At 43.3% G+C, this 27,500-nt stretch overlaps 2 protein-coding genes across 16 annotated transcripts in view; both read right to left on the bottom strand.

Annotated features, from left to right (window-relative positions):
- The window catches only part of ndrg4 (NDRG family member 4), a 30,180-nt gene extending 9,928 nt beyond the window's left edge, over positions 1–20,252 (bottom strand). For 2 of the 15 annotated variants that reach the window (XM_030365697.1, XM_030365698.1), the window contains exon 1: positions 1,289–1,486. In XM_030365697.1, coding sequence (XP_030221557.1) covers positions 1,289–1,309 — 21 coding nt within the window. In that variant the 5' untranslated portion in view covers positions 1,310–1,486. Of the gene's footprint in view, positions 1–1,288; positions 1,487–3,544; positions 3,584–7,316; positions 7,491–8,183; positions 8,275–12,598; positions 12,713–18,242; positions 18,359–19,474; positions 19,704–20,041 lie in introns of those variants that run through there. The other 13 variants (XM_030365686.1, XM_030365688.1, XM_030365690.1 and 10 more) reach the window with 13 other exon arrangements.
- A 4,742-nt stretch (positions 20,253–24,994) lies between these two features.
- On the bottom strand, positions 24,995–27,088 carry gins3 (GINS complex subunit 3). Its single transcript, XM_030366861.1, has 3 exons — positions 26,783–27,088; positions 26,451–26,684; positions 24,995–25,765 (listed from the first exon to the last, which is right to left on the bottom strand). The coding sequence occupies exons 1-3, from the start codon at positions 26,951–26,953 to the stop codon at positions 25,535–25,537; spliced, it is 636 nt and encodes a 211-aa protein (XP_030222721.1). The 5' UTR covers positions 26,954–27,088; the 3' UTR covers positions 24,995–25,534.
- Between the last annotated feature and the right edge of the window lie 412 nt (positions 27,089–27,500).

Genomic DNA, 27,500 nt, shown 5'->3' with positions numbered 1-27,500 from the left:
AACAAACTAATGGTTTAAGCCAACTTTGTGATAGCCTCCACTGCTCTGAATTCAAAATGGAGGTGGTAGATTTGTGTCTGCGTGTTGATTTGTGCAAGTACATAGACAGGCCTGAGTAGAGTAGATTTCAGAGGATTATGGGGATATGCTGGGGGGGAGGGCAGCCTTCATGTTCAGCCAGTGACAGACACATTCTACCCCTTCTCTACGGGGTTTACAGCTAAACCCCAAACCCAGCTTCACTCCTTTGAAGAGACGCACTGACAGCCGTCCACCATGACAGTCCACCTGGTACGTCTTTGTTCTCTGGACCTCCTTAAATAAACCCTAAGCGCTATAGCACATTGCAGGATAATCTGAGACTCTAACCCCTTCGTCTGCCTTGGGCGCCCATCATCCCCCATGTTATTGTTATCAAAGCTCATGCATGCGGTCCAAAAAGAGACTTTGTCGCATCCCCCTTTGTTTAAGCAGGTTTTCTTTTCAGCTCCACATGAACTGTATGTTGCTGTCGATGGAATAAATAGAAGATAGAATATGCAATTCAATAAGGGCCGGGTCGAAAGCTTATGTTTAACATCTACACAATGGTATGTGGCAAAATAAATATTTTTTATCTGCAGTACGGATCACATATCGGCAACACTCTTTCTCTCTCTGCCTCCAAATCTCCCTCACTCCACTGCAACAAATCCAGTTTTTTTTCATAATGCGAAAACACATAGCTTGTCTCCTTGTTCTCAAGGTTGCAGAGCTATATTTATTTGACATACACCTGTGCCCGTGATTAGCACTTCCACGACCACACGTCATACAGACACACACATGCACTATTCCTTTGCGCGTGCATGCATGGCCAGCAGTCGTCTGCTACAGCAGAAGCTCAGCACCACATCTGTGTCAGTTGGCCAAGCTCAAAGCGTGACTCACCAATCTACACTAATCAACATGCAGCTGCAGCAAGCAGTAGCCAGACGCATGTTCCTCCATCAGTGATTGATCATAAAAAAAACACTAATATTACATTAAGAATTACAAATTGTTGTTATTAAACATTCAATGAAACAAATGTTTATCCGGATAAGATTCTTTTTTTGTAAACATTATGCTTGCACGCTCCCTTGCTGAATATTCTCATCAGCAAATAGATACACAGGAGCTATTTCTCATTCACACAAGCACAGACAGACACAGACACACAGACAGACACAGATACACACACACACACACACACACACACACAGACTGTTGACACCCCTCCCCCTAGGCCACTGTTTTAATGACTCACCCCATCCCAGCATTCAGGCATCGTGCCAACGTAAGGAGCTAGAGACGGGATACAATGTAGTCGGACTGGGAGACCAGGATCCTGGACACTGGCTTGCAGAAGGAGGAATGCTGTATTCGATGCTGCACTCGCTTGGTCTGTTTTACCTCTGCTCTGCTCAGAGCCAGTCTCAGAGTTTTATGATACTGCCCCCCCCCCCCCCCCCCCCCCCCCCCCCCCCTTCTCCCATCCTCGCACATTTTATATATCACACATTCCCCTTGCATGCTCCAAATTAGAGAGGAATAGGGGGAGGGGGCCGGCTGCAACTGATTGGCTGAGAAGCGTCCCGCCCCCGCCTGGTATTGGTCGGGTACCTCGTCTGTGTTCTAGTTCACTCTCCTCAGGACCACTGCCAGTATGGAGAGAGATACATGTTGTTTTCCTCTCTCTCTACATTGTATTGGTTTCTCATATTCTCCCTCCTGATAATAAGATCCACATCGTATCAGTTGTCAAAAACTGAAACATTACACTGGTCATTCAAATAACTGAAGATGAGTTAATGTGCTGAAGAAAGTCGAACAAGCAATCCTTTTTTAATAGGACTTGCAATGCACAGACGCTGCCCAGAACTAACATGCATGCTGGCATACACACACACACACACAATCATAAGCATGCACGCACAAACATGCACAAAGGGTGGTGTGCCTATCTGCTGCAGAATTTTCTTTGTCCTGGCCCTGCTGCTCCCCACTTCGTATCTCTCTCTCTCTCTCTCTCTCTCTCTCTCTCTCTCTCTCTCTCTCTCTCTCTCTCTCTCTCTCTCTCTCTCTCTCTCTCTCTCTCTCTCTCTCTCTCTCTCTTCTCCTCTATCCTCTACCTCTTTCCTATTTTCTCTCTCCTTCTCTTGCCTTTTTCCAGATGCCAGCGAACACAGCATGCAGACTTGCAATAATCTGCTGCTCTCGTCCCGAGGCCCCACTTTGATTGACCTGTCAGCCTTGTCACCACACGCAGCGGATTAACTTCATCCTGGCCGAGGGTACTGCACCATGTCGAAAACAGAATATCTCTGCCTGCCGCTTTGTGGTTAACGAGATGACCTATCTTACAAACCTGAGCATCTGCCTCGACCTTCTGCCTCTCACCTCATAAACACCCTCTCTTTCTCTCACTTCTTGATGAAAACCAAGAGAACAACGCACTATAATTAGAGGAGTTTGTATGTCCCACAATGTTCTTGACTACCGTTCATCCGATCGACTTCACACTTGGTTGGTGTGTTATTAAGGAAGTGCAGTGTTGACTGCGAAGTTGTTAGGATGAGCGGTTTTCGGCAAAGCTGCAACCAGCGATACGAGAAGCAGAGCAATCAGCCCCTTTCCGAACTGGCAAGTTTTCAAAGGGCATTGCACTAGTTATAATAATTCGGCGTTTGTTTGCGATTTCTTGAAAGTTATCTGATTTCTGCATTGCAGTCTTTTGATCCCCAACAAACCCAAACATCGACCTTGGCTTGAAACTAGGCCTTCTCTGCCATTTTATTTAATGTTTCACTTTTAACAGAGTATATTTGGATACTATTGTTATTCTAGGGTTCAGGTAATATTTTTATCTTGGCTATGAAGGAGTTTTCCAATTGTTTTGACATATATGCATCTCAAAGAGCACGATGATGACACAACGTAAACAATAAAGTGCTCAGCGAAGTGCTAGGCACCAATTGCCCACAGGGGGCAGAAAATCACACATAAACGACATTTATTGTCAAACCATGGCTTGGATTCACTGCAAATGTGTTGAGCAGGAGACTTATCTCCTCGACACCACATGATGACGTGACGCTACGAATCGCTGAGGCCGCGATTGCTATGGTCGGGGAGGCATTTGGGCTGTGAATACCTTTCATGACTACTTGTCAGTCCTAGCATTTTATATATATTAGGTGTTTTATATATGCTATCTGTATATTTTATAGATTTAACATGCACATCTTTGTGTATTCATTTGAAATATCCAATTGTAATGAATGTGGTTACTTCAATATCATAGTGTATATATTAGAATATTATTTTATTATCTGCTTTCAAACGATCTTTATGAACATGGTGAGATCTGTTAACTGGGAAGTTAAAGCAGAGATTGGTGAAAAAAAGGTGAGATCGAAAGACAGAAAGAAAGGAGGCCGGGAGAGAGAGAGAGAGCGAGAAAGAGAGAGAGTGAGGGAGACAGAGGAAGGAGTGTGCGTGAGACTGCAAACACAGCACCTACCTTCCAGTCTCCGGTAGGGATCATCTGATCACAGGTCTCCTGCAGGGTGAGAGAGAGCGTGTTAGAATGAAGAGAACACGGGACAAATGAAAACAACTAAAAACAGATTAGAGAGAGAGAATGAGAAAAGAGAGAAAGAGAGGGAGATGACGAGGGATAGAGATAGCCAAAGAGAGAGAGAGAGAGAGAGAGAGAGAGAGAGAGAGAGAGAGAGAGAGAGAGAGAGAGAGAGAGAGAGAGAGAGAGTGAGACAGAAAGAGAGAAGAAAGGGTCTTTGGATTTCAATAGAGGTGTCAGTACGGGTAAGTGAGAAAACAGAACGAGAGAATGTTAGAATTAAGAGAAGGAGAACAATCAAAAATAAATTGAATGTTAAATTCACTCCAACATGACATTGGACACCTGAGATGGACTGCACAGCCATACATTAAGGGACCAGAATGTCCTGATGACAGTTACTGTGTCAGTCTCCCTCTCTTGGACAGGACCCATTCTCCCAGAGGCATCCGAGCAGCATCATATCACACATCCGGAAACAGCATGGATCAGGATTAGAAATTATTTGCACGGGGCTCTGGGCCTTCACATAGCCATATACAATTCTACAATTATTGTGTATTTTGCTTCAAGGAACAATAAAGCCTATACAATTGGACATGTTTTAAAACATTTCACATTGATTTCCTATTCATTCTAGGATTTATCTTTCCTATATGAGTAATATTGTACTTGATTCTTGTTTTCATATGGTCACATATGGTCACGATCTGCTGGTCACTAGGACAAACAGATCGTGACCAAGTGAAAGGTAAAGAAACAAATGTAATTTTTTTGAAGAAATCCTTTCCATAATGATATAATAATCTGTATATATTATTATATAATCTGAGCCTGTCATGGATCCTCTACAAGCAATTGTAGAGGATTTACATTGACGGGTGCCATTGCCCAAAATAATTACATTGCAGCCTGTTAGCCAGTTTGTCGCTCAATTCTGGAACAATCTCAAAAATCGTTGTCATAATGATCAGAATGTAGGCTCCTTTTCAGTGTTTGATTGTGATCCTGTACCCCTTGGTACTTTGCTGAACATTTTGGTATGCAGCTTTATATACTTATATTTATATATACATAAAAATGGATATCCAAAGAATCGCTGCACAACCGTTCAGGGACTGCATGTCCATAGATGCATGAACCATGGGCTCCCTGCTGGCGGGCCAGACCACATCGGCGGTGAACGGTGCCCAACAGGCTGTTTCTTCAGCCTGGTAGATGAAGCGGCATCCTGGATTTATGAGGCTGCTGGCCTGGCAAAAATACTGTCCTCTTACAAAATAGCAGATTTCTCGCTATAGGCCCATCCCCTGATATATGAACCCCTGGGGGTCATATGGGGATTAATCTAATATATGATTCTCATGGTGGATGCTACACCGATCTGAAGACATAGAATCTACAGAAATTGAGTTTAGCAGCTGCAGAGTGAACAACAGAAAATGGTTTAATAGGACCAGGGGTGTGTTGTACATCACCAATAGACATATCTTAACGATGTCAAAGTGTTCTCGGCCCTAGTTTACCTTTAAAGTGTACCTCGCTTGTGTCACAAGCGAGGTTGTTTGATTTTGTGAAAGCCCTGCAGCAGAGAGGACCAGAGCCTTGTTGATCCAGTGTTTACGAGAGCAGGGCGTGAGGGTCATTATAACTCCTCACCAGCCTTCACAGCTGTGGCTGCTGCTGCAGCAGACTGAAGGCAGAGAAGGCCTTTGTATAACGAGCATGACGATGAGGTAGTGTTTATTTTGTTATCTCAACGGACCGTGTACCTGTCTGAAAACTAGCCAAGCACACGAGCGCAATTGTTATTTTCGCAGAGAGTAGTTCCTGCAAGTAGAGTGATAGCTGCACAGTAGCATTGAAGCGTCAAAGCATGTTTAATGGTGGGTGTGAAAACAAGATGTTCTGCACATTGTGTACTGGCAATGGTACAGTACTCTTGTATCTCTCACATGCAGCAGCACACACCTACGCAATATTTTGTTGCGTAGGTTGCACACAACCTATACACTCCGAACAATGTGCAGTGTGGCAGCAGTGATGGAATATTTGCTGCGGTTATTTTAGGATCTTGGAGGCGTGAAACTGGTACGCTAGCGCTGAAAACACACCAGCTAGGTCGGTGCTCTACAACCAGACCAAGATGCTCACTTGTGTGGGTATCCGTAATGTTGTGGATGCGATTGCATAACAGCAGTAAACACCATTCAAAAGGAGTTTGTGTATGAACCCACCAGTGGGTTCTATATTTGACCCCCAAATGTCTGCACAAAAAAAAAGTTGTATCTGATTCTGGATGGTGTGATAGTCAGCATTTTTACATTTAGATACAAATGTTGTATTTGACTATGATTGCCTAAATGCCTCTGGAGATTGGGAAGGTCACGGCAGTTGGTGGTGAAAAGAGGGAAGAGGATATATTTGAAAGTGTAAGAGACAGAGGGAGAGTGAAATAGACACAAAAACACATAAACATACAGATACAAAAGGACAACATATAACATATAACAATAACTTAAACTGCTTTTTGAATGTGGAAATAACATTTTAAACATGTCTTAAATAATAACTGCAGTATTCTTAATGTTACATGTGTATTAAAGAAAACATGTTTCCATTGAAATCGTTTTTGCAACACGTTTAATGAGAGCAGCAGGAGAACGTTTGATTTCAATAGCTCTCATCCACTACAGATGATTTTTGTAGACTTCAAAAACTCCAGCCAGGCTCAAAAGAGTTGGGCCTGCACAAGAGACTGGACTGCTGGTAAATTGGACACATAAAATGTGGAGCAAGAAATATCCATGGGAAATATTCAGTAGTAAGAGGAAGAAAAAGATGAGCTCAGGATGAAGTGGAAAATGGTTAGGCAGAAAGAAACTAGATAGAGATAGATTTGATTATTAAAATGAAGCTGACAAAGTTGAAGACAAGAATACGTATAGAATAGACAGGACAAGGACACACCTAGAGGGAGAGAGGGTTGGGTTAGGGTTAGGGTTAGGGTTAGGATGAGAAAGTACTTCATGCAAAAAGGGATTATGAACAGAATCTGAAGCTGCCCTGAATTGCTTCAAATCCCATCTCTTTGCATAAAGGGGTTGGTGGGAGGTGTCAGACGGCTGGTGTTTTTCGAATGCGTTTCCAGTGGCAATTGAAAGGGCAGCGTCATATCCTGTGAATTTCATGCAACGGTTTACTATCCTCTGATAAGGCGTAATTAATCGGCAACGGGGTGGTAGTGTGATAGTCGGACCAGCAGGTGGCGCTGTTCGTTCTTTCTAAATGGATTATTGTAATAATCATCCTATTTGTTAAATTGTGAATAAAGGTTGAAGTTGTGGATTGAACAATCGTGGACCTTCAGCTAATAAGCCTAAGTTGAACACTCCAAATCAAGACAAAGTGACAAATCTATGGTAGGCCTAAAAAAAGGAAAACAAGGCCCGATGGAAGTCTAATGGAAGTTAGTTGGGGCCTCCTGTCCTGCATCTCTGGCGTTCTGAAACAGGTATGATTCATATCCTATGCCTCTTATTGAGACAATTTCCCTATATTAACGGTTCTGTAGGTAAGCGTTTTCCACATCTCTCCCTTAAAGGTTGTATCAGCGATGTTGGCCTTATCCTCTATCTATCTACCGCTGTTAATTTCTCCCTGTGCTGTCTCTGTCCCTGCTCTAAGTTGGTGTCGGCAGCTGTCTGGTAGTTACCCGGTTGACCTCGCCGGTCCGACAGCGGGTCTGGCGGAGCCAGTGCCGCGCGATGACATGCCAGCGCTGAGCGGGCCGACTGTGGGGAGAGGGGGAGTGGGTTTGTGGCACGGGGTCAGCACTGATGTTCGTGCTCGCAACCCCGGACCCCTCCTCTCCTCCATCGGGCTGCGTCTTGACAAACAACAAACATTATCCGTTACATTTTTGAAGGCACAGTGGATCTCGCCCTAGAGATCGGAACTGGTTACATTTGCATTGTATTTATTCATTCATTGTATTTCAAGAGTCATCCGGAAAATAGTTTAGAACAGAGAATGTTGGTTTCTATTGTTTAGAAAGGGAATAGGCCTCAGTCATGAAACAAAAATTAGGGGGAAAGAGCCACTCCAGGTATCACATTGGTAGGCTACTTTAGTTGTATTTGATTTACATTTTTAAATCGTCAGAACCATTGTTTATATGCCGGTGGTTGGGCATTTATATTCCAATCTTCTTTATTTCAATGCCTGATTGCACTCAGAAACATCTTTCGTTGCGTTGCTCTGCTATTAATCCGATTTCCCACTTATCTAGATTTGCCCTCTTATGCCCATATTTGCCTGGTTTCAAATCAGTCTCTGATTATATTTTCCACATGAATGACTCGTGTCATCAGCACATTAAAAACAAAGAAAATCGTTTTGAATCGGTTTATCTCCACGTCTGGCGGGTAAACAAAGCACTTCTCTAATTATAAACCATCGACATGAGGAACATCATGTGTATCAGCCATTATAATCAGTGCACTTTTAGTGTAAAGTATAAACAGCCTATACACATCATGGCGTCTACCGCCGGGTTAAGTAACACAAGGGGGTGACTGACCACATCTGAGTCCACTCCTCTTTGTTCAGGAAGCAGGGGTTTCTCCTCGGTGAACAGCTGCTCCTTCATACCCGCCATCCTAGACAGCAACCTGCAATCACCATGGCAACAGACAGACACACGCACACACACACACACACACACACACACACACACACACACACACACACACACACACACACACACACACACACACACACACACACACACACACACATAAAAAAAACACAAGTAAAACATTTATTTCAACATGCACATTACCTGTTCTCAAAAGAGCTCCATGCAGAGATGAACAGATTTAAGAGAAAGGATCCGATGTCTTCAATGTTCCCTGCCCCTTGAGAAGGACAGACCCAAATATTTAAAGAGTGAATGTGGGGTGCTGTGATGGTCCTTGGAGGCCTGGAGTCCAGGCTAATGCCAATAAGGTATGAAAGAAAAATAATCCAAATGTTTTCAATGAGTCGATATTGAGGCTAGCTCAGCTGTCAGTCACGGTAAACAGGCCCAGTACAGCACCCTGCCCCCGAGAATATACACAAACACACACATCTTCCAAAATGTACCTAACATACATATCTGGTTGCTGGCTACTGAGATATCCTGGAACAGTATGTACTGTAGCTGGGGCAGGGGTTAAGGCTTAGCAAATTGTATTCCAATGAATAAACAATGATTATCGCCTTAGTAATAAACAAACACATATGTGAATGTGTTTCACATATGCCCATGGCAGTGATCCTGTAGAAACAAAACCATAAGGAGACGAAACGTATTCAGCCAAATATGTTGACCAAAATTGGATTTGGCTTGGTCACCCACAAAATAAATGGCAGAATTGTAACCAAAACAGTCAGGTTTCTGTCCACCAGTATCAGGCCAGGGTCAGCCCCCTCCGTCCCTAGCGTTGCCCATTAGATCTCCTGATTAACTCCCATGAACTCCTTATTACCCACAGCTGTTTCCGTTCCCTCATCAACCCTTCTGTATAAGAGTCTTCTTGACTTGTCTTCACTCATTTGCAAGTTGTTCCTGTGTACGTACCTCATTCGGTCCAGTCGTTTAGTAACTGCTACCTGCCTATTGCTCAACCTGTGCCCTGCTTACCGTTCTGGGGCCGTTGCCTGCCTGTTTTCTGACCCATTTTTGATTGCCCTGACCTTCCTAGCTTCTCAGCTCTACATGCCTCCCTGCCTGTATATTGACCAGTCTGTGCATTTGAGTTCACTTCTGGTTGAATGCAACCCCCTTAGGAATCCACCCCTAGTACCTGAACGGCACTCCAGAATTCAGTCAATGACGCCGGTGATTGAACAATGATGAAGGGTGACATTTTGGAAGATGGACCTCACCTGACCTTAAGTTACCAGAGGATATTCTACATTATATTAACATAAGCTTCTAATGACCACTCATGTTTTGTTAATAAATAATAAATAATAAATATTTGAAAAGCGTCAACCTTCCTCCAGATCGTCACTCCTACTTGCCCCCTTGTTATTTCTCCTTCTCTGACGGTGTGACCTTTCTCAAGAAACTGGAAAGGTGCCAGGGATAAAAAAAGACACAGAACCACATGCACCTTTGTCCCATCGCATCTCTTCTCCTCTCTCTACCTCTCTCTTCCTACTGCAGCTCATTTCTTTCCACCATCTATCTCTCATTGCATCCCCTCTCTTCCCATCCTCTTTGTCCTAGTGTATTTCTTTATGGCCGTTATTTTGGTCCCACTTTGTTTTTAATGGTCGTTTAATGTCTGAGCCTACGATGGCCTTTCTGTCTACTTTCCTCTGGCGCTTAAAATATATTTTTTATTCCATGCGTGTCTGCTATTAAGTATTAATAAATGTATTGGCACTTTGCAAAGTCTCAGATATTTTAATACATCTTATCTCATTATCGCAGCTCTCGCTATCTTTAATTGGTGGGGTGGGGGTGGATGTATTAAATGACCAAGTGCAGAGCGTGACAGCTGATAATTCATTCTTCAGCCCCTCCAACATTTCCCCACAGAAGGTTATCCATAAACGTTTTTCGGTTTGTCCCTTTTCAGGACGCCCTCATTTTCATGAACCCATTGACACTCGTTAATCCTCCCTCTCGTTATTCTACACAAACTCCTCCGTCTGTCCCTCTGCATTCCCATTCATCTATCGGATGTACGATAGCTTGATGTGAAAATCAATTTCCCCAGCTCCATGTCAGGCTATATTTGGTCTTCTGACGCCAACAACCAAACCACCAGTGGAACTGGACCTCTTTCTCTCCCTCGCAGATGATTCAAAAAATTGCTTTGTGTGCCTCTTCACATACAGCACCAGCTGCTGTTTTATCGAGGAGAGATTGTGATGCTGCATTTTTTATGCAATGAGTAATGGATGCAGGTGAGATCTAGGATGGGGTGAAGCAGGTGCGCACATGGGAGCACACACACACACACACACACACACACACACACACACACACACACACACACACACACACACAAGCGCACACACACGCACACACACACACACGCACGCACGCGCGCGCACGCACGCACGCACGCACGCACGCACGCACGCACGCACGCACGCACACACACACACACACACACACACACACACACACACACACACACACACACACACACACACACACACACACACATCTAACTGATCTGTAGGTCTATCTTTGCATGTCAGCATGTTTTCTTTTCACATATGTATGTCTTCCGCATCGGGGTGTAACCTAATAAAGCTGTTTCTTTGAGACCTCAGTGTGCACTGTGCACGGGATGCACGGGATGGGCACTGTAATGATCTCCAAGCTAAAAGAAAACTGTCTCGAAACAAGGCATATGAGCGGCTCACCCGAAACAAGTTCTTAATGGTTCTTAGCTATACCAATGTGAACAACCGGGTGAAAAATATTGCTTCATTACCAAGCTTCTTTTTGTTGACACCCGAATGGTGCATTGCTTTAAATGTTGCTGCCGAACAGAATTATGGGACAGCATAGTCTCCTTTCCCTCATGCTAAAAGCAATCAGAGAGGAATTATTAAAGCACCTTTCCTTTGCTTGAGGGAATTTGAACAGCTCTTATCATGACAGCCACTTAGATACTTCCAGATAATTTCACTCAGTTAGGTACCTCCTTCAGCAAAATTACAATTTGACCGGAGTCCTGGGGCCTGTTTCGTATGAGAGAGGACATTAAAGAGCAAAAAAATGATCAACATGGTGGTCGTAGCCAAACATAGAGGACACGGACACGGACACTTGGGAGAGAGCTAAAGACCAGGGACCACATGCATAATTCAATGCTCAGCCAGATGGTGGGAAAGCCGTGTACGCAGAGATTTTCAGAGTTCAAACCGTGCGTAGCACAATGGTACACTTACTGCATCACTTACTGTAGGGCTAAGCCACCAAATTTATGATTTCTGTAGAACTCAATACCTTGAATTATATAAAAGTCACCAGATGTCTTATCTTTCTATCAAGTCATTCTGTGCCCCCTTGATTTATTTGTTGTTTCTTTTAGTCTTATTATCTTTTAGCCTCATTATCAATTTAGTGGCTTTAGCCCAACAGGAAGTGATGCAATCCCTCGTTAAAGGAAAACGTTAAAGTGCTATAAATTTGTCAGGACTATTTGAATAAACAAAATGTATATTCAAGTTAACCAAAGACAGTTTTAATCCCGAAACTATTTCATTTTCCACGAATAAAAGGTATATCCGCTTCTTTTTTCGCACGCTGACACTTGACAGACACTTGACGTATTGCTGATATGCGTCGTTTAGGGTCTTATTGACAGACAACCTAGTCTGTCGTTTAGGTTGGAGAACATGCTGCCATATGCATTTTTCAGGTGCGCCCCCCCCTCTCCCCCACCCCTCATCCAGGGGCTGTCCGCAGGTGAGAGATCATTTGCCTACTTTCCATCCTTATTTCCACCTTTCACAAAGAGGTGGAGAGAGAGACAAACAGAAAGAACCACTTCTTTCCATGAGCTACGAAGACTTTAAATGTGTAACACGAACAGTAAGAGATGTTTGCTGGAGAGAACTAATTAAATATATTTTCTCACATAGAGAGAGGACCACCACCCCTCTCCTTCTCCCTCCATTATCACTCTCTCTCCATTTCTCTCTTCTTCACCTGCTTTCAAGTTCTGCCCAGAACTGGTTGCCATGACAACTCCCAGCAGTGTCGCCAGCCTGGGTTATTTCTGTTTGTGGTCTCACATTCACTCTTTTTTCTTGGTGCTCGCCGACTTTTAATGAGGATGTACTTTTAAGTACACTTAAGATTCCCTCAAAAGTGCAATTCAATTGCTTTTCAAGATCCATATATAAAGCTGTTTTGATCTTAAACGACATGATAGGTTCATTTGTCGGAACAGTGGTATTCTACTAAATTGTGCTCACATTTTATGACTGTACTTTTGGACTGGTTGCGTTAGTTTGTAGGGGCCACTGGTCCAGGGTTAAGCTGGTGGGGGACAGGGGACAGTAGACGGTCACAGCAGAACTGGACGCTTCCTGTTAAACATATGAGATCAATAGAGCAGTCAGGCGGACTGGTAGTAGCTGAGCAGAAATCTATGGCTGGAAACAAAACAGAAGGGAGGGAGGGAGGGGGGGGGGGGGGGGGGGGGGGGGGGAAGAGAGAGAGAGAGAGAGAGAGAGAGAGAGGTATTGAGACATAACATATACATTTTGTTGTTGGTTGTTCTCGGACTGGAGTGGTTAAGCTAACTTTAATCTGAGCTTATATTGACCCCAGATCACAGTATTCATGAGACGTATCAAGAGGATAGCAATCCACTAATAGAGATGAATCTCCTCATAAAAAACATAAACCGCATGTTATATAATGTAATTAAAAGTGTGAGCTAAAGTGCTAATTCCCCTCTGAGGACAAAGCGATGAGTGAGAGGGTGGTACATTTCAGATAACTCATGCTTGCTTGTCTGTCTTCCTGTGGCTCAGGCCAACCTGATAACCACTTCATCCATCGCTTCTCTTTTCTCATGCATACTCTCTGCAGTCATTGGCACAGCAGCCCAACTACTTTTTTTTCAACCTCCATCCTATGACTTAATGTGCTATTATGGGCTCAGAAGGTAGAGCAGGTTGCCTGGTAACCGGAAGGTTGGTAGTCTGATCCTCCTAGCTCAGTGTCGAGGTGTCCATGAGCATGACTTGACGAGCTGGCTGTGTCTGAATGTGTGTTTGAATGGGTGTCTGAATGGGTGAATGTTGGGCAATACTGGTTAAAAAAGCAATATAACATATTATTATGATACTGCTCTAGCAATGTATATAACCTGCTTATAGTTTTGATGGAAAGCTTCTCTGATGCAATTTTAATGTGGCCACAAAATGCTGCAAAACATAATGTACATGCAAGTAATTGTTGTTGGCCATGGTGCAGGATAGGGTAAGTTTCTCCCCCTCTCCCCTTTCTTACTTTGCTTGTGGGAGTTTTCAGCAGTAGTTGAAGGGCTACAAAGGGATCCAATTGCAAAGAAGCAAACACAAACGTGTGCTTTAAACAGAATGCTTTTGGATTTAGAGCTGGTGCCCATGTTCTTCAAAAGACTTCAGACACAGCTGAATTATAAGAGATCAGAGTTATATTAGTCTCCCAGCGTCTGATGCTGTGGAAAATGAATTATTAATCACTGTTGAATCTTTAGACTGGTATTTTGTGCTTCCAAATTGCCCAGAGATATTCTGGGGAGATGTTAACATTAAATATTAAACAGAACCTCAACTAAAATTGGGCCTTTGGCAGTCTGGGCCTCGTCTCGTGAGATGGCCGGTGCTTTGTCCGAAGTGTTGCAAGCAAATATGTGTTTCTGTGAACAAGTCGGACAAAAACCTCTGTGCGGCTCAACAGAGCTGATTCTTCAATCTCAGTCACCTTCTGTGGATTGAGGATCAGAGCCTTTAGCCGTCTGAGGTGGTGGGCGTAGTGGGTTCTAAGGACAGGCCTGGTGAAAATTGAATGAAGGCATTGTTGAGCTGTGTGTATCATGAAAGCTTTCCGTGCGGATTAGCGGGTGGAAGGAAATGAAAGGATACTGAGGCGTTAAAGGGCATCGCAGTGTTGAGCTGGTATCCCACAGGCTAATACAAGCATTCACAAACGGACACCAGCTAATTCTTTGAGTTGCACTCGAATGGCATCAACCCGTTCACGTAAATTGTCAACCCCTCTCCCCCACACCTCATACACACACAAACACATATACAGAAACACACACACACACACACACACACACACACACACACACACACACACACACACACACACACACACACACACACACACACACACACACACACACACACACACACACATACACACCACCACGCACGCAAACAAGATTACATATTCCCATGTTTATCAATTTAGTTGTAAATTATCACAATTACAGTTTTAAAAGGTTAAACATCCAAACTTTAACTAAAGCAATCAAAGGAAATAAAACTAGAATAACAATATTGTATGTATGTATATGTATGGTACTAGAGTAGAGTGTAGATGAATTAAAGTATAGTGAAAGTGAAGCTAACTCTGGTACTGCGAATGTGCTGTGCATTGTCCCTGTTAAATAAACAAACAAACAAACAAATGTATAAATAAATAAGCATTATGTGTAAAAAAATAACAAAGGGGAATCTGGTGAAAGGTGAAAAGGTGTGATAGGGTAGAGTGTAGACAGAAGACCTGTGGGGCTATCCTGTTACAAGCAGATACACCAGTCTCCAACTTGTCAATGGAAAGGTAACAGAGGTTGAATCAGAAGCATGGGAGACCTACACCAACACCTATATACCTTAAATACTTAAAGGTCCCATGGCTTTCATTATGAGGTCTCCTAACATTAATATGAGTTCCCCTAGCCTGCCTATCGTCCCCTAGTGGCTAAAACTTGCGTTCGGTGTGAAACGAGCACTAGGTATCCTGCTCGCCTTTGAAAAATGGAAGCCCAGGCGCCCTGATTGGAACGTGGCCCCATATGTCGTCATAAGGGGCCAAGTTAACTCCCCTTTCTCTTCCTTGCCCGCCCAGAGAATTTGGCCCGCCAATGAGTCAATGAGCTACGACAAGTGTTGTACACTTCTTTGTTGTTTGGATAACCGTTCTGCTGATGTTGTTATGGCGCATAACACGTCGGACTCTCGTCTCTGGTGTTTCCACATTTCAACGACCACGACATAGAGGAGGAAGGGATTGTTGCCCGCGATTGTCTCCCGCTTGAGCCCCGCTTCCCGCCGCCCGCTGCCGAGGGACCACCGCCTCGGTGCTGCCCGCTGCCCGCTGCCGAGGGACCACCGCCTCGGTGCTGCCCGCTGCCGAGGGACCACCGCCTCGGTGGTGCCCGCTGCCCGCTAAAGGAGGCGGTGGTCCCTCGGCAGCGGGCAGCAGGAGACAGTCGCGGTCAACAATCCCTTTTTTCCTCCATGTCGTGGTTCAGTCCACCTCAGATTGATGTGGACGGGGAAGAACCAGCGACGAGAACCGTTAATAAATCTGTGAAAAACAACGCATTACTTTGAAGAGTTGCTTCAACAAGGATTTTGATCTTAAGAACTACCACTTTTTTAATAATTTAGTTTCTTATATATATACAGACATGTACACCAAATTGTATTGCAAAATTCGAATGCACTAAGAACTGTATTACTTCAATACATTCATCGCACTGGAGTGCCGCCCAATCAGCAGTCGAAACAACCACAAAGTATGCCCTTACCAACTCATCTCAGGATATCAGACTACCCAAATCACCCTCCCCTCCTCACCGCTGATCTGAGGGGCTCATGCAGAATGCCCTGGTCGGATGGGCCTGGGACCATATTGGAACACCAAGAGAGCTGTTCTCCCAGAAGGGCTGAAAGGTTGCTTTTGGAGCGAGGCCAGAGGGGCAGACGGAGAGACCTCGTGGGCCCCACAGGGAACACTGCTGAGAGAGGGGGACGTTTGCCAAGTGTCCCGCCTTAACGGAAAGGCCAATCAGATGTGAGCGCAACAAGGCCCCGTTGAGACAGTGCTGTCATTGCAGGCTTAGGGAGTAGGACTGGAACGAGTTTTTGGTTAAATACCATTTGAGATAGAAACAAAACTAGCTAAAGTAATTGTCTCTAGAACATGACCTGACCTTATAATTACTATATATATATATACACTGTATATATATATATATTAAGGGCAATTATGTCAGACCACATAATTGAGATGCACTCCAGTTTAATATCCACAGAGAAGCATGGGCCAATCATATTCAATAACAATATTTCAACAACCAAGCACCTAGTCCTTTTAATTGGTTTATCCCCTGTTCTCTGACACCTCACAGCATCCATTCTGTATTCCAACACGTACACACTGTAATATTCACGACACCAAAGACCTTACGGGCAAACAAACTTTGTCGGTTATCACGTAATAAACGCCACAAGCCCACAGTTAAACACAAAAACTAGAATAAACATATCCAATGTCAGTTTGAGTCACTGTCATTAGCGATTATGTAGGGAAAAATGTAATGCGATGAGGTTCAAACAAACACCATGATTAAAACACCGTCTACATGGCGTGGGTGCTGTGGGGAGAAACAACATCAGGGGCACACTTGGATTCCTTCAACAGAGACGGGAGATTCATGCAGAGAACATGCGGTTCTATCTGATACAGAGACCAACAGCCAGACACTGTGGTGGCTGGTATCTGCGAAGAAGGTCGATGACAGCAGCAGCAGGAACCCGTTGCACACATTGTCAATAAACAATGTGTGTAGGTCTGCGAATGTACGTGTGTCGGGGGTTTGTGTTTATATGTGACTTATATGTGAAATGATAAAGATGAGTACATTTGACGCCATGCTCAATATTTTCATCATCATCATCCTCATCATCCTCATCATCATCATCATCATCATCATCATCACCATCATCCGTTTGGCCAATGAAGACGAGAAAGGATCTATGAATCAACGAATCGTTCCACGTCAGTCTGGATCCTATGCTTCCTCCCACAGCTCATGAGTCACACATGGTGGTCCAAGATTGGGAGATTTTGTACGATGAAAAGCTGTAAAATACTGCACATCAAATATTGCAACAGAACCTGCTCCGGGACCAACTTTGTGACTAGTGTATTAGTCGTAGCAACAGCCACAATGAAGGAGTACTAATAATCATAATTTACATGTTAGGTCCAGAGCGTAGCGTTTTGCAATCAGCCTGATTTCAATGTAGCCTCTCCTGATCTTCAACCCATGATTCAGAGTCATTTCCATCAGCCTATTCTACTGCCACCACCAGCCCACGATCATGGAGGGGGTATCTGTTCTCTGAGGGCTTGAGAAATCTGGGCTCGGTGGTCGACTACAGCCAGTCAACGAGAATATAGCTAAAAGTGATGGACAACAAGACATCTGCAACTTACTTTGGATGAAGTTCTTAAGGTTTATCAAGGTGTGGATTAAGCATCATAATTTGATGTTTCACAACATCTCTTACATTTTTGACTCCTTCAGGCTGCTTTAATGGGTGGAGTCTATCTACCCTCCTGTTGAGGGTACGCATTGGTAGCCAAGTGGTAGACCAATCACCGCACACTCACGTGTTCAAAGCAGTGACCACTGACCTTACACTCACGTTAAGCAATTGTGCAGCTGAATGAAGCTAGGGCTGTCTTGGTAGTCTGTCGGCCTCTTTCCACGACCGACCCTATTAGCCAACTTTGTGTTGTGTTTGAATTCACGTTTTGACATTTTCGGGACGAGATATTTGTTAGGTGGGGTATGCAGACATCCCTCTGGGATTTCTGATGGCTATTTTTACGTTTTTTAGACGCTGTTATCCATCACTTTAAACCTGGACTTGCCGACTCACAGGATGGAGTGATGGACGAAGATGCCATGTGTACATATGCAGTATATCTCTACACATAACCGTACATAACCGGAGGCCCGGTAGACAGGCGTTCTACGCGGCGGGGTATGTGGTATGGTAGGCCGGCTGTGGTCGCTGTGTTCTCAGCGGTCCTACGTACATGGACTGCAGGAGGCTCTGGGGAACCTTACAGCCGGCCTTGGGAGGGAAGGTCCAAAACAATCCGGGTCCCATCTAGCCGCGGGTATAGAGGTACAAGAGACAAGATCCTCCGTACTGCCGTTGGTGCATTGCAGGTGCAAAGGGGAGTCATAAAAAAGATTGTACAGGATTACAGGAGAGCTTCAATGCATTTACTGTACACAGCAGATGACGCTGTACTCATTATGTACATTCAGTGAATGCGACAATTAAACACCATTTAGCGGACAATATCATTATGTGCGCGTGAGACAACAGATGAGTTGTATATCTCTATCTGAATGCTACTACGATAAAGACAGTGCTTTTCAATACAGTTATCTGATTACTTATTGCTGTATGTTGCTGACCAAGCAGGCGACTTCCGTTTAGCATGTAGCCAGTTTAGCATGCATGTATGCTCGTTCTAGAACTATTTATATTCTCCCAGATTTGCATCCGTAGGAAAGATAAACTCGGATTTGTTTACCTGATCATGTATCCAAGATTGATGGTAATGCCATAAAAATGGCTCATAGTTTTTGATTAATTTGGTAATCCAATATTTTTTTGGCATCCAGAAACATAATATTACATGAAAGACGATCAAGTCTATATTAAGACATTATCACAAGTGATACAATAAGATATCAATTTACAAACACATTGTATGTGGATGTATGCTGATATCGAGAAAATAACACTTTTTGGTACCAGGACTTCCTCGTCTTTGCTCAAGGTTAGAAGGTTATCTTCCCAAACAGTTGAAAATCATTAAAAGCCAAGCAGTTCAGGTAGTTACCCCCAGAGGTCGGGTGGCCTTCTGATGACTGGTAGGTACCAGCTTCACTCATCGATAAAGATTTATTACACCAGAAACATTTGGCTTCAAGACAAAACAGCATGCAACGTTAACATTATAATGCTAATGAAATCTCTTGAAAACTCACAAATGTATATTATGTGCATACAGTCAGAGATGCACAGTGTGTTCCAACATCTTAGATGCAGCAAGTGGATGCAAATGCAAAAAAGTCTCCAAGACAGACAGAGGTAGCCTATTTATGACAAACTTCCTATCACCTAGTTCCACAACCCAGGTCTGCTGCAAAGCCAAACATGCCCTGCCATTCAGCCTCACGTGATCAACAACAGAGCAATACATGGCACAGCAGCAGATGCGAAAAGTACAAAAGGAATGATCATACTCACAATGCAATTAATCTATGAGCAGAACAGAATATGTTCTCAAGGAGACGTCCAGGTTAATAAATGAAATCAAGGGAGGAGATTACCAGACCACAATACATGGACTTATTTCGTTCTTCCAGCCTCTCCTGTAGTATCAGGGAAATGAGGGATAGTGCTGCCGTCCAGTGTTTAGCACACCTCCTTTGTGAAGACATGGAATAAGCTAGACCGGCCAAAATCCCTCTGTGACGCCAATGCAGACGCTGGCAGAAGGGCAAGGGGAGGATGGTGCGGGTTGGGCTGGGGGGGAGAGCTTAACGTGCACCGTACTTTATTTACTCTCCTGCAGTAGTCACACCTCCCAAATCCTCCAGTCATTTGACATACTTAGTGCTAAATCATAATTTCTGGGATTAAACATCCCTTTTGGTCTTTTTTTGAAGGTCTGAAAGATGATTAATTCTAACACTGTGGTGGACTTTCAGTGTGACCAATCGGCATGGCAATCACTTTAGGAGAATTATCAGACCTAAAGTGATTCGGATCACTATTGGAAAAATAGCACACACAACAAAGGCTTTACCGTACCTTATGCACTGAGGATCAGAACTCCTTTTTTCCGGCTGTCTGAGTTCAGGCTTTTGGTCTCGGTGTCCTTGCGTCCCTTTAGGCTGTTGAGGTTGAAGGCTGTTGAGTGTCACCGATGATGTGTCTGTAAGTGTGTGATACACAGAGACAGATACAGCCCCTCTCTCGCTCTCTTTCTCTCTCCCTCTCTCTCCCTCCCCTTCTTGAAATAAACAGAAAGCACGTGGCATCAGCAATGATGCAGCACACTGTAGATCAGAGAGCAGAGTGGAGAGGAGGGGCGGGGGAGAGTGTAGAGAAGAGATGTGGGGAAGAGAGTAGGATAGGGGAGAGGGGAGAGAGGCAAATATTAGATGTAAACAGTATGGAAGACAAATAAAAGTCAATAGAATGAACATTGAGAAAAATATGGATATTTTTTCTCTGAAGAGGACTGTAAGTGTTTTTGACAGAATACAGACATGCCTCTAGAAGGGTGTGTGACGAAAGCAATCATTTTAGTGTAAGAAAGCATCCTCGCAGCAAGAACATACACCCAAAATAGGAGATAATCCTCTCATTCCATTATAGTTCATGCATTCATCTTCACACTTACACGTGCGCCAGTTCGACTATTATTATATGTGTATATTTACATGTAGTCTTTTCATGTGTAACATAATCTCCACATGGTGCCAATGTGCGACAATCTATCTAATTTCTATCTCCATTTTTGGCAGGCGGCTGGTCCCAGAGCTTTATCCAGTGTATCTTTGTATCCCTGTGATGTTCCCAGTATGTGTCTGGCTGCATCCTCTCCATCTTTATTCTGGGGAACAAATGACCTAGTTAGCAAAGCATACAGACTGCCTGAAGCCCCAGCTTCAAAAAGGGGAGAATGATAGCAAGATATTTAAGCAATGCATCGTTTTTGAGTATTAGCTGCTACCGTATTATTAATAATTTGTAACGCTCTCGCTCTCTCTCTCTTTCGACATGTTAACATGATAAGATGCCAGCAAATCTGAGAGCAGACTGCCGCAAAACATCAGTTTTAACCAGTGTGACTTTGTTGATGGATTTTTCCTGTTCAATATAATTTCGATGAAAAGCAGATGTCTTTTTGCTGCTGAATGCCTGGCAGAACAAAAGCCAGATGTCACCATATTGTTACAGAAATGTAAAATAACCAACTGAATAGTAACGTGATCAATGAGATCTCTTGTGTGTTACTTATTGATGCACATATGTATATAGATCGGATAATAATCACAATATTGAATATTCAAATAGTTCAATAAGTGGCCACCACTCCACTCACTCAATATGCCGATATAATCTGTAATGGTTGTGACTCATTGCATTATTCCTCACACTTCTTCACGCACATGTGCGTCCTCAGCTCATGAGTCCATGTCATGTCAATTCTTCACCAGTGATATCACATGCCTAAGCTGTCAAATGTGTCCATCCCAATCATCAACAGTGAAGCACTTCTAGTTTTATTAGGACAGAAGTCACAGGAGGTGACTGTAAAAGCTGCGATGTTGAATGTTAAGCTCCGCAATCCGTATTGAATACATACTAATGGCATTAATAATTATGATGAAATTATTTTTTTGGTGACACAATAACGCATATAAACAAGATTCCAATGAAGTTTTTCACAGGACCACCAATAGATAAGTAGCAGTTGGCAGGCTTTACGAAAAACACATTCAGCTGGTCAAAAGCCAAAACCGTTAGCAACCGAACACAACATCCTGTGATTGGTCAGTCTGGTCTAATAGTCCTTTGTGGTGATTGGCAGAGCCCCCTGCCAGCCCGCCTCCATGGGGACCACTGTGTGCCTTCTGCCAACAGAGAGCCATCCAGGGAGCCCCCCCCCCCACACACCCACACCCACACACACACACACACACACACACACACACCAACCCACACACACACACACACACACGCATGCACGCACGTACACACGCACGCACGCACCCACACACACACACACACACACACACACACACAAACACACACACACATACACACACACACACGCACACGCACACTTTTGTGCGAAAAAAATAAAACAGAATTGAATCACAACTTGCTGGGACTTAAGGAATGAATCCAGTTACCAACTAAGAAAGAGTGTTACCCCATACACAAAGCCAGTATAATTATCACAAAACTTTTCAGAATGTTTTTATGCTGTAAGAATTGAATGGGTGCACAGCAACTCTTTCAACACCATGTTGTTCAAATACCTAAACCGCAGTCACATTGTCAGACACATATCAGTCCCCTCTGGATAGCTGTCTATTCTCTGCATCACTTGTCTGCCTGCCTCTTACTAAGAATAGTGTAAAATAGGCCCTCTTTAGTAGCTGAGAAAATATCATACACTGCCTGTTGAACCACACAGACTCACACTACAACCGCTTTATCTGTAGTTTGCAAGATAAATCTATATAGGTAAGACTTAACAATAAGGTTCAATAACCGCACTTATTAAAGTTGTAAACGACATCCGTCTTAACAGACTCTGGCAAAAACTGTGCTACTATAACTCAGTGCTGCATTCGACACTGTAGACCATACAATACTTTTGGACAGGTTAGAAAACTGGGTGGGGCTTTCAGGCACAGTCTTAAATTGGTTCAGGTCCTACCTAAAAAATAGGAACTACTTTGTTTCCATTTCCGACTTTGCATCAGAATCAACCAACGTGACATGTGGAGTCCCACAAGGTTCAATCTTAGGACCCTCTTTATTCAACATCTACATGCTCCCACTAGGGCAAATCATGCAAAATAACAATATTGACCATCATTGCTATGCTGATGACACGCAAATCTATGTATCGCTATCATCCATGGGACTATCGGCCCATATATCTGATGTGCCAGTGCATTAAGCAAGTGAAAGATTGGATGTGCTGAAATTTCCTTCAACTAAATTAGGACAAAACAGAGATAATTGTATTTGGTGCTAAAACGGAAAGGCTTAAAGTAACCCAACACCTTCACTCTCTGTCCCTGAAAACCTCAAAGCCAGAAAAAGTGCTATATAAATAAATTTGCCTTGACTTGCCAATAATAAATCATTGATTACCATTAGTTAATGCAGAAAAAAACATTAACAAACAATTAATTATCAATTCATTAACAGTTAACAAATGATCAAGTAATCATTTTATGATGTCTAATTTACTAATACTAAGTTTGATTGTGTGAAAGAGAGAGACATGGTGCAAGAGCGAGAGAGAGCGAGCGAGAGAGAGAGAGAGAGAGAGAGAGTGAGAGAGAGAAGCTGTCTAGAAGTATATGGGACCACAGAATGATGTTGTGAGACATAAAGCCTCTGGCGCTTCTCAACATTTCATAGTATACACAATTGGGACCCTAAGAAATACCAAATGTCACAGGCTCTTGGAGGAGACGGAAGCCAGAGGCTTCATTTAGTGTCTCGTGTGTGCTCCCTGGTTCCTTGCCCTCCGCCTCGCTCCGTCCTGCGACACTGGGCTCATACTGCTCTCTACAGACTCTTCCACAGCAGCCCTGCAAAGGATGAGATTTAAAAGTGTGTCACGTTTATGGTTGCAGTTGCTTCCGATAACCTGGACACCGAAACACCCGCGGACTGGACTATGTTCGGGGTGAGCCGTAAAACGGTCCCCTCCATAAGGCAAACGGATCTGGCATCTCTCTGGCTTTACTGATTGTGGAGATGCTTTCAGGGCAACTTCATTTCCATATGTTCAAATAGAATTACTCCCAACTACTGAAAAATTGCTCCATTAAACCAATGAAGGAGACAGCAATAATGTCATAGCAACGACAATTTGAAAAAGGGTTATATTGATAAGATTCTTAATAAAGCCTAGATGTACAAACTATATTATATATTTAGCAACAATTTAAGAATACATTATAGCAATTCTCTAAGCCTTTAATGTGATCCGACTGATAGGAAAAAGGTTAACCTGTACCTTCAGTTTTTAACTGTGTTAAATAACAGAGAGAAGAAAGCCAGAATAGAAACAACACTCTCAGACACTCACTTTCCGAAGGTATGTTTCAAACATTTCTGTATGCTTTGAGCAAAAGCCTTGGCTTGGATAATGCAACCAAGGCTGCCAGAAAACATGAGCTTTCAGTCTTCCAAATCCTGCTCAATATTTTTACTTTAATCATGAAGACCGGGGAAAATAAAGACACATCCTTCCTATACACACTCATATATACAGCGCAAAATGTGTCCCTCAGTGAAATCACTGACTTCTATCCGACACAGAAAGCGTTGAATCAGGATCGATCCAGCAAAGCCCAAGGCCATAGCAATAAATTCGATTTCCATCCACCAAAACAAGCTGTCTATATATGACCCAGATTCAACAGTTCATTTAACAGCAAGGCCCTGTGACATCAAACTAACAATGTTTCACAGTATACAGCCACTGGAGCCGTCACTCCTGTTCCGTGGATGGTTTTTGTGTTTGGTCTGGAAGCCTCAGACTTTAGAAGTCTCTGAGACTACTTCACATTCTCGGATAAGGAGGTTTAGTGCTGAGGTCATCAAGAAGCGACACAGCTTCGCCCTCGTGCATAATAGAGCACAGATGGTAGCCCTCATGGAACACACACGCACACACACACACGTACAATGGCTGAATGTCACCTCTGGATGGTGTGACGCGCGTTGTTATCAGGAGCTAAATGCCATCACACCCACACAGGCAGGAGAATGGCCTGGCAGACTAGACAACTTGACGTTTTTAAAGTTTTAATTGAAGGACTAAGGCTGCAGCACAGGACACTGAACTGTTTACAAGAGGGGTGATAAAGAGCCAGCCTCACCAAGCTGGTGAAGTGCTGGCTCAACCTTGTTACCACCGATGGGACCGAAGGCCCAAAACAGATCTTTGTTAATGGAGAATAGGGACGAATTTGTTAGAATAAAGTACAACTGCAGACATATTTACAAAATAACATTGTTTATTTCAAAAGCACACATTTCATTACTTACGCAAATAGTATTATTCATTTTTGAACAATAAAACATGTAAGATAAAAAACTATTTACAGAATCTTGGCAAAAATTCGTAGAATGGACAGAGCAGAGTTGGTTGGCAGCTTCACATTCCAACAAGCACATTAAAGTGTATTTTATGCGATTAAAATGTTTTGTCAGGTTATGTCAAATGATCCTTGATTAATACTCTTTCAATAATTTAACATTGCAGACAAATTCTAGGTTAATGGGCCTCGTATAATTACGTTCTGCCATCATTATGTTTCAGAACTTCCATAGCGACGAATTCCGAAGAATTCCTGAATGTGGGAAAACAAAGAGCATGGAATATCTATAATATAAGGTCAATTGTCTCTATATCTCCATTACCAAAAGGTCAACCTTTACCCTGCTCAATGTATTGCTCTGCCAATGCATCACTTTCTGCATCACAACACTTTCCACCAATGAGGGAACTTGGGGCTGCCCGCGGGGAAAAAGCATTCAGGCTTGTAGGTCAGTCATTTTGCGCTTTCGGTAGTTCAGAACCAGTGCGGAGGCTGTAAGGTGCGAGGCCTTGCCCTTCTCCCAGCCCTGGAAGCTGTTTAAGCCCCTCTGGCCCATCTTGAACAGCTCCCTCTCCAGACTGTCCAGCCGGTCCACCAGTGCTGACGTGTCCTCGTTGTAGGCGTTCTGCGACGAGTCCATTGTTCGCCGAAAACGACCAATAAATGTCTGTCGGGGAAGCAATGCAGATGATTGTGCAGGTGAAAAAAGGACCGAGTCCATTTAATACCAAACACCTTATTAACAAAGGTGAAAAGGGAGCAATATTTGCTGGAGGAGACGTTAAATCCCAGAATCACACCAGAGATGAAAGAACATTTTAATAAATAAGCAGCCAACAGTGACATGATTAGAACCTGTACATGGTAACTAATTAAGGCACCTCGTTTGTGACACAGTTTGATGTGAAAACAGCACCATCTACTGGTCATTTATAACTACACTGGCGCTTTCTATTTTTCGATTTCGATTCTATTTTTTCCTGTCTATGTAAAAGCATCCTCAATGACAAGAGAGATCGAAAGCAAACTTAACCCAATAGCCGTTTCTAATGTTTAGTTTATTTGAGCCCAAAATGTCAGGGCTTTGTGAGGCAAAAATATAAATAAATGCTAAAGGACATTAAAACAAGTCACAGCAGTCATTTGCTAACATGTGCAAAGTTCAAGAATGGTTTTGAGCTGAAGCTAGGCACTTGTTATCTTATTATAAGCAGAAGCAATTGTCCGCATTACTTAGGGGAATAATCCTACTGATGCATACACTTACTCAATATGGTAGCTTTTAATAAAAGCAAAAGGCAAGTAATAACGTTGTTTCAGCATTATCGACACCATTTATGCAATCCATTTACCTGCAGCAATGCCTGTGCAATTTCTGGGTTCTCTGGACTATCAAAGTGCAGCATCTGGGATCCCAGGCCATAGTAGTACGGGCCCATCTTGTGAAGGTCTACCACCGTGGGGTCGGCGTTAAACACAGTCCTCCAGCCTTCCCGGTACACCTTAGGTAGCTCGATGGAGACCACACGCCTCTTCCTCTCATACAAGCCCTTTGCCAGCCATAGTGGGAGTTCCATCTTCGTGCCCTGGGTGAAGAATGATCGAAAAAGTCTTAATTTATACCATCCAGCCCCCTTGTCGGTGGCCAGCAAGATCAATAACAAGTAACGATAGATATACACACCTCTTGTATGTCTTGTGAATCTGTCGATTTCTCTAAATATCCCAGTCTTGGAAAGAGGCACTCTGTCCGACTAGGCAACCTTTCATGTGACAGCAAAATGTCATCGAGAGAAAGGAAATTCTCTTCCATTCCAACACCGGGTGGTACTGGGAGATAAGACTGCGAATCCATTTGTTTTTCAATACAACCAGGAAGCCACCATAAATCGATGTTTTAGTGCTTTAATGTTGACGAAGCTCATACACTTCGGTTCAGCCCCTACGACTCCATAGAATTGTATCTTCCGTGTTGTTTTGGCGCGGGTTCATTCTAGCCAATCCTAGGAAGGCTCCACTGCGAAGACTTGATCAATCGAATCCGATAGCCATCGACGACGTCTTTCTCTGTAATGTAAGGTTGGTATTTTGATAAAATGACGCGGAGAGCTAAAAATGGCTAGTTCATGTTTAAACAGTCTATGGTGGATTTGGCAAAAATATTAGCAAATATTTGATTCCACTGTTGCAGTAAACATTTCAACCATGAGAGGTCACAATATCCCCATTGAATATCATCTTCTGACGACGAAGAGCTCATATGATGATAACATTTCTTTAAAAGGAAAAGAATAAATATGGTCCATGCTTAAGCTGCTGTATGTGAATTGGCTGATAGGCCTAAGGGTCGTCCAATGATTTCTCTCAGATAACATAGCCTGTAATATATGTGTGGGCATGGG

This window comes from Gadus morhua, chromosome 9, assembly GCF_902167405.1.
Source record: "Gadus morhua chromosome 9, gadMor3.0, whole genome shotgun sequence".
NCBI lineage: Eukaryota > Metazoa > Chordata > Actinopteri > Gadiformes > Gadidae > Gadus > Gadus morhua.
This window is presented reverse-complemented; position numbering and strand designations above follow the sequence as displayed.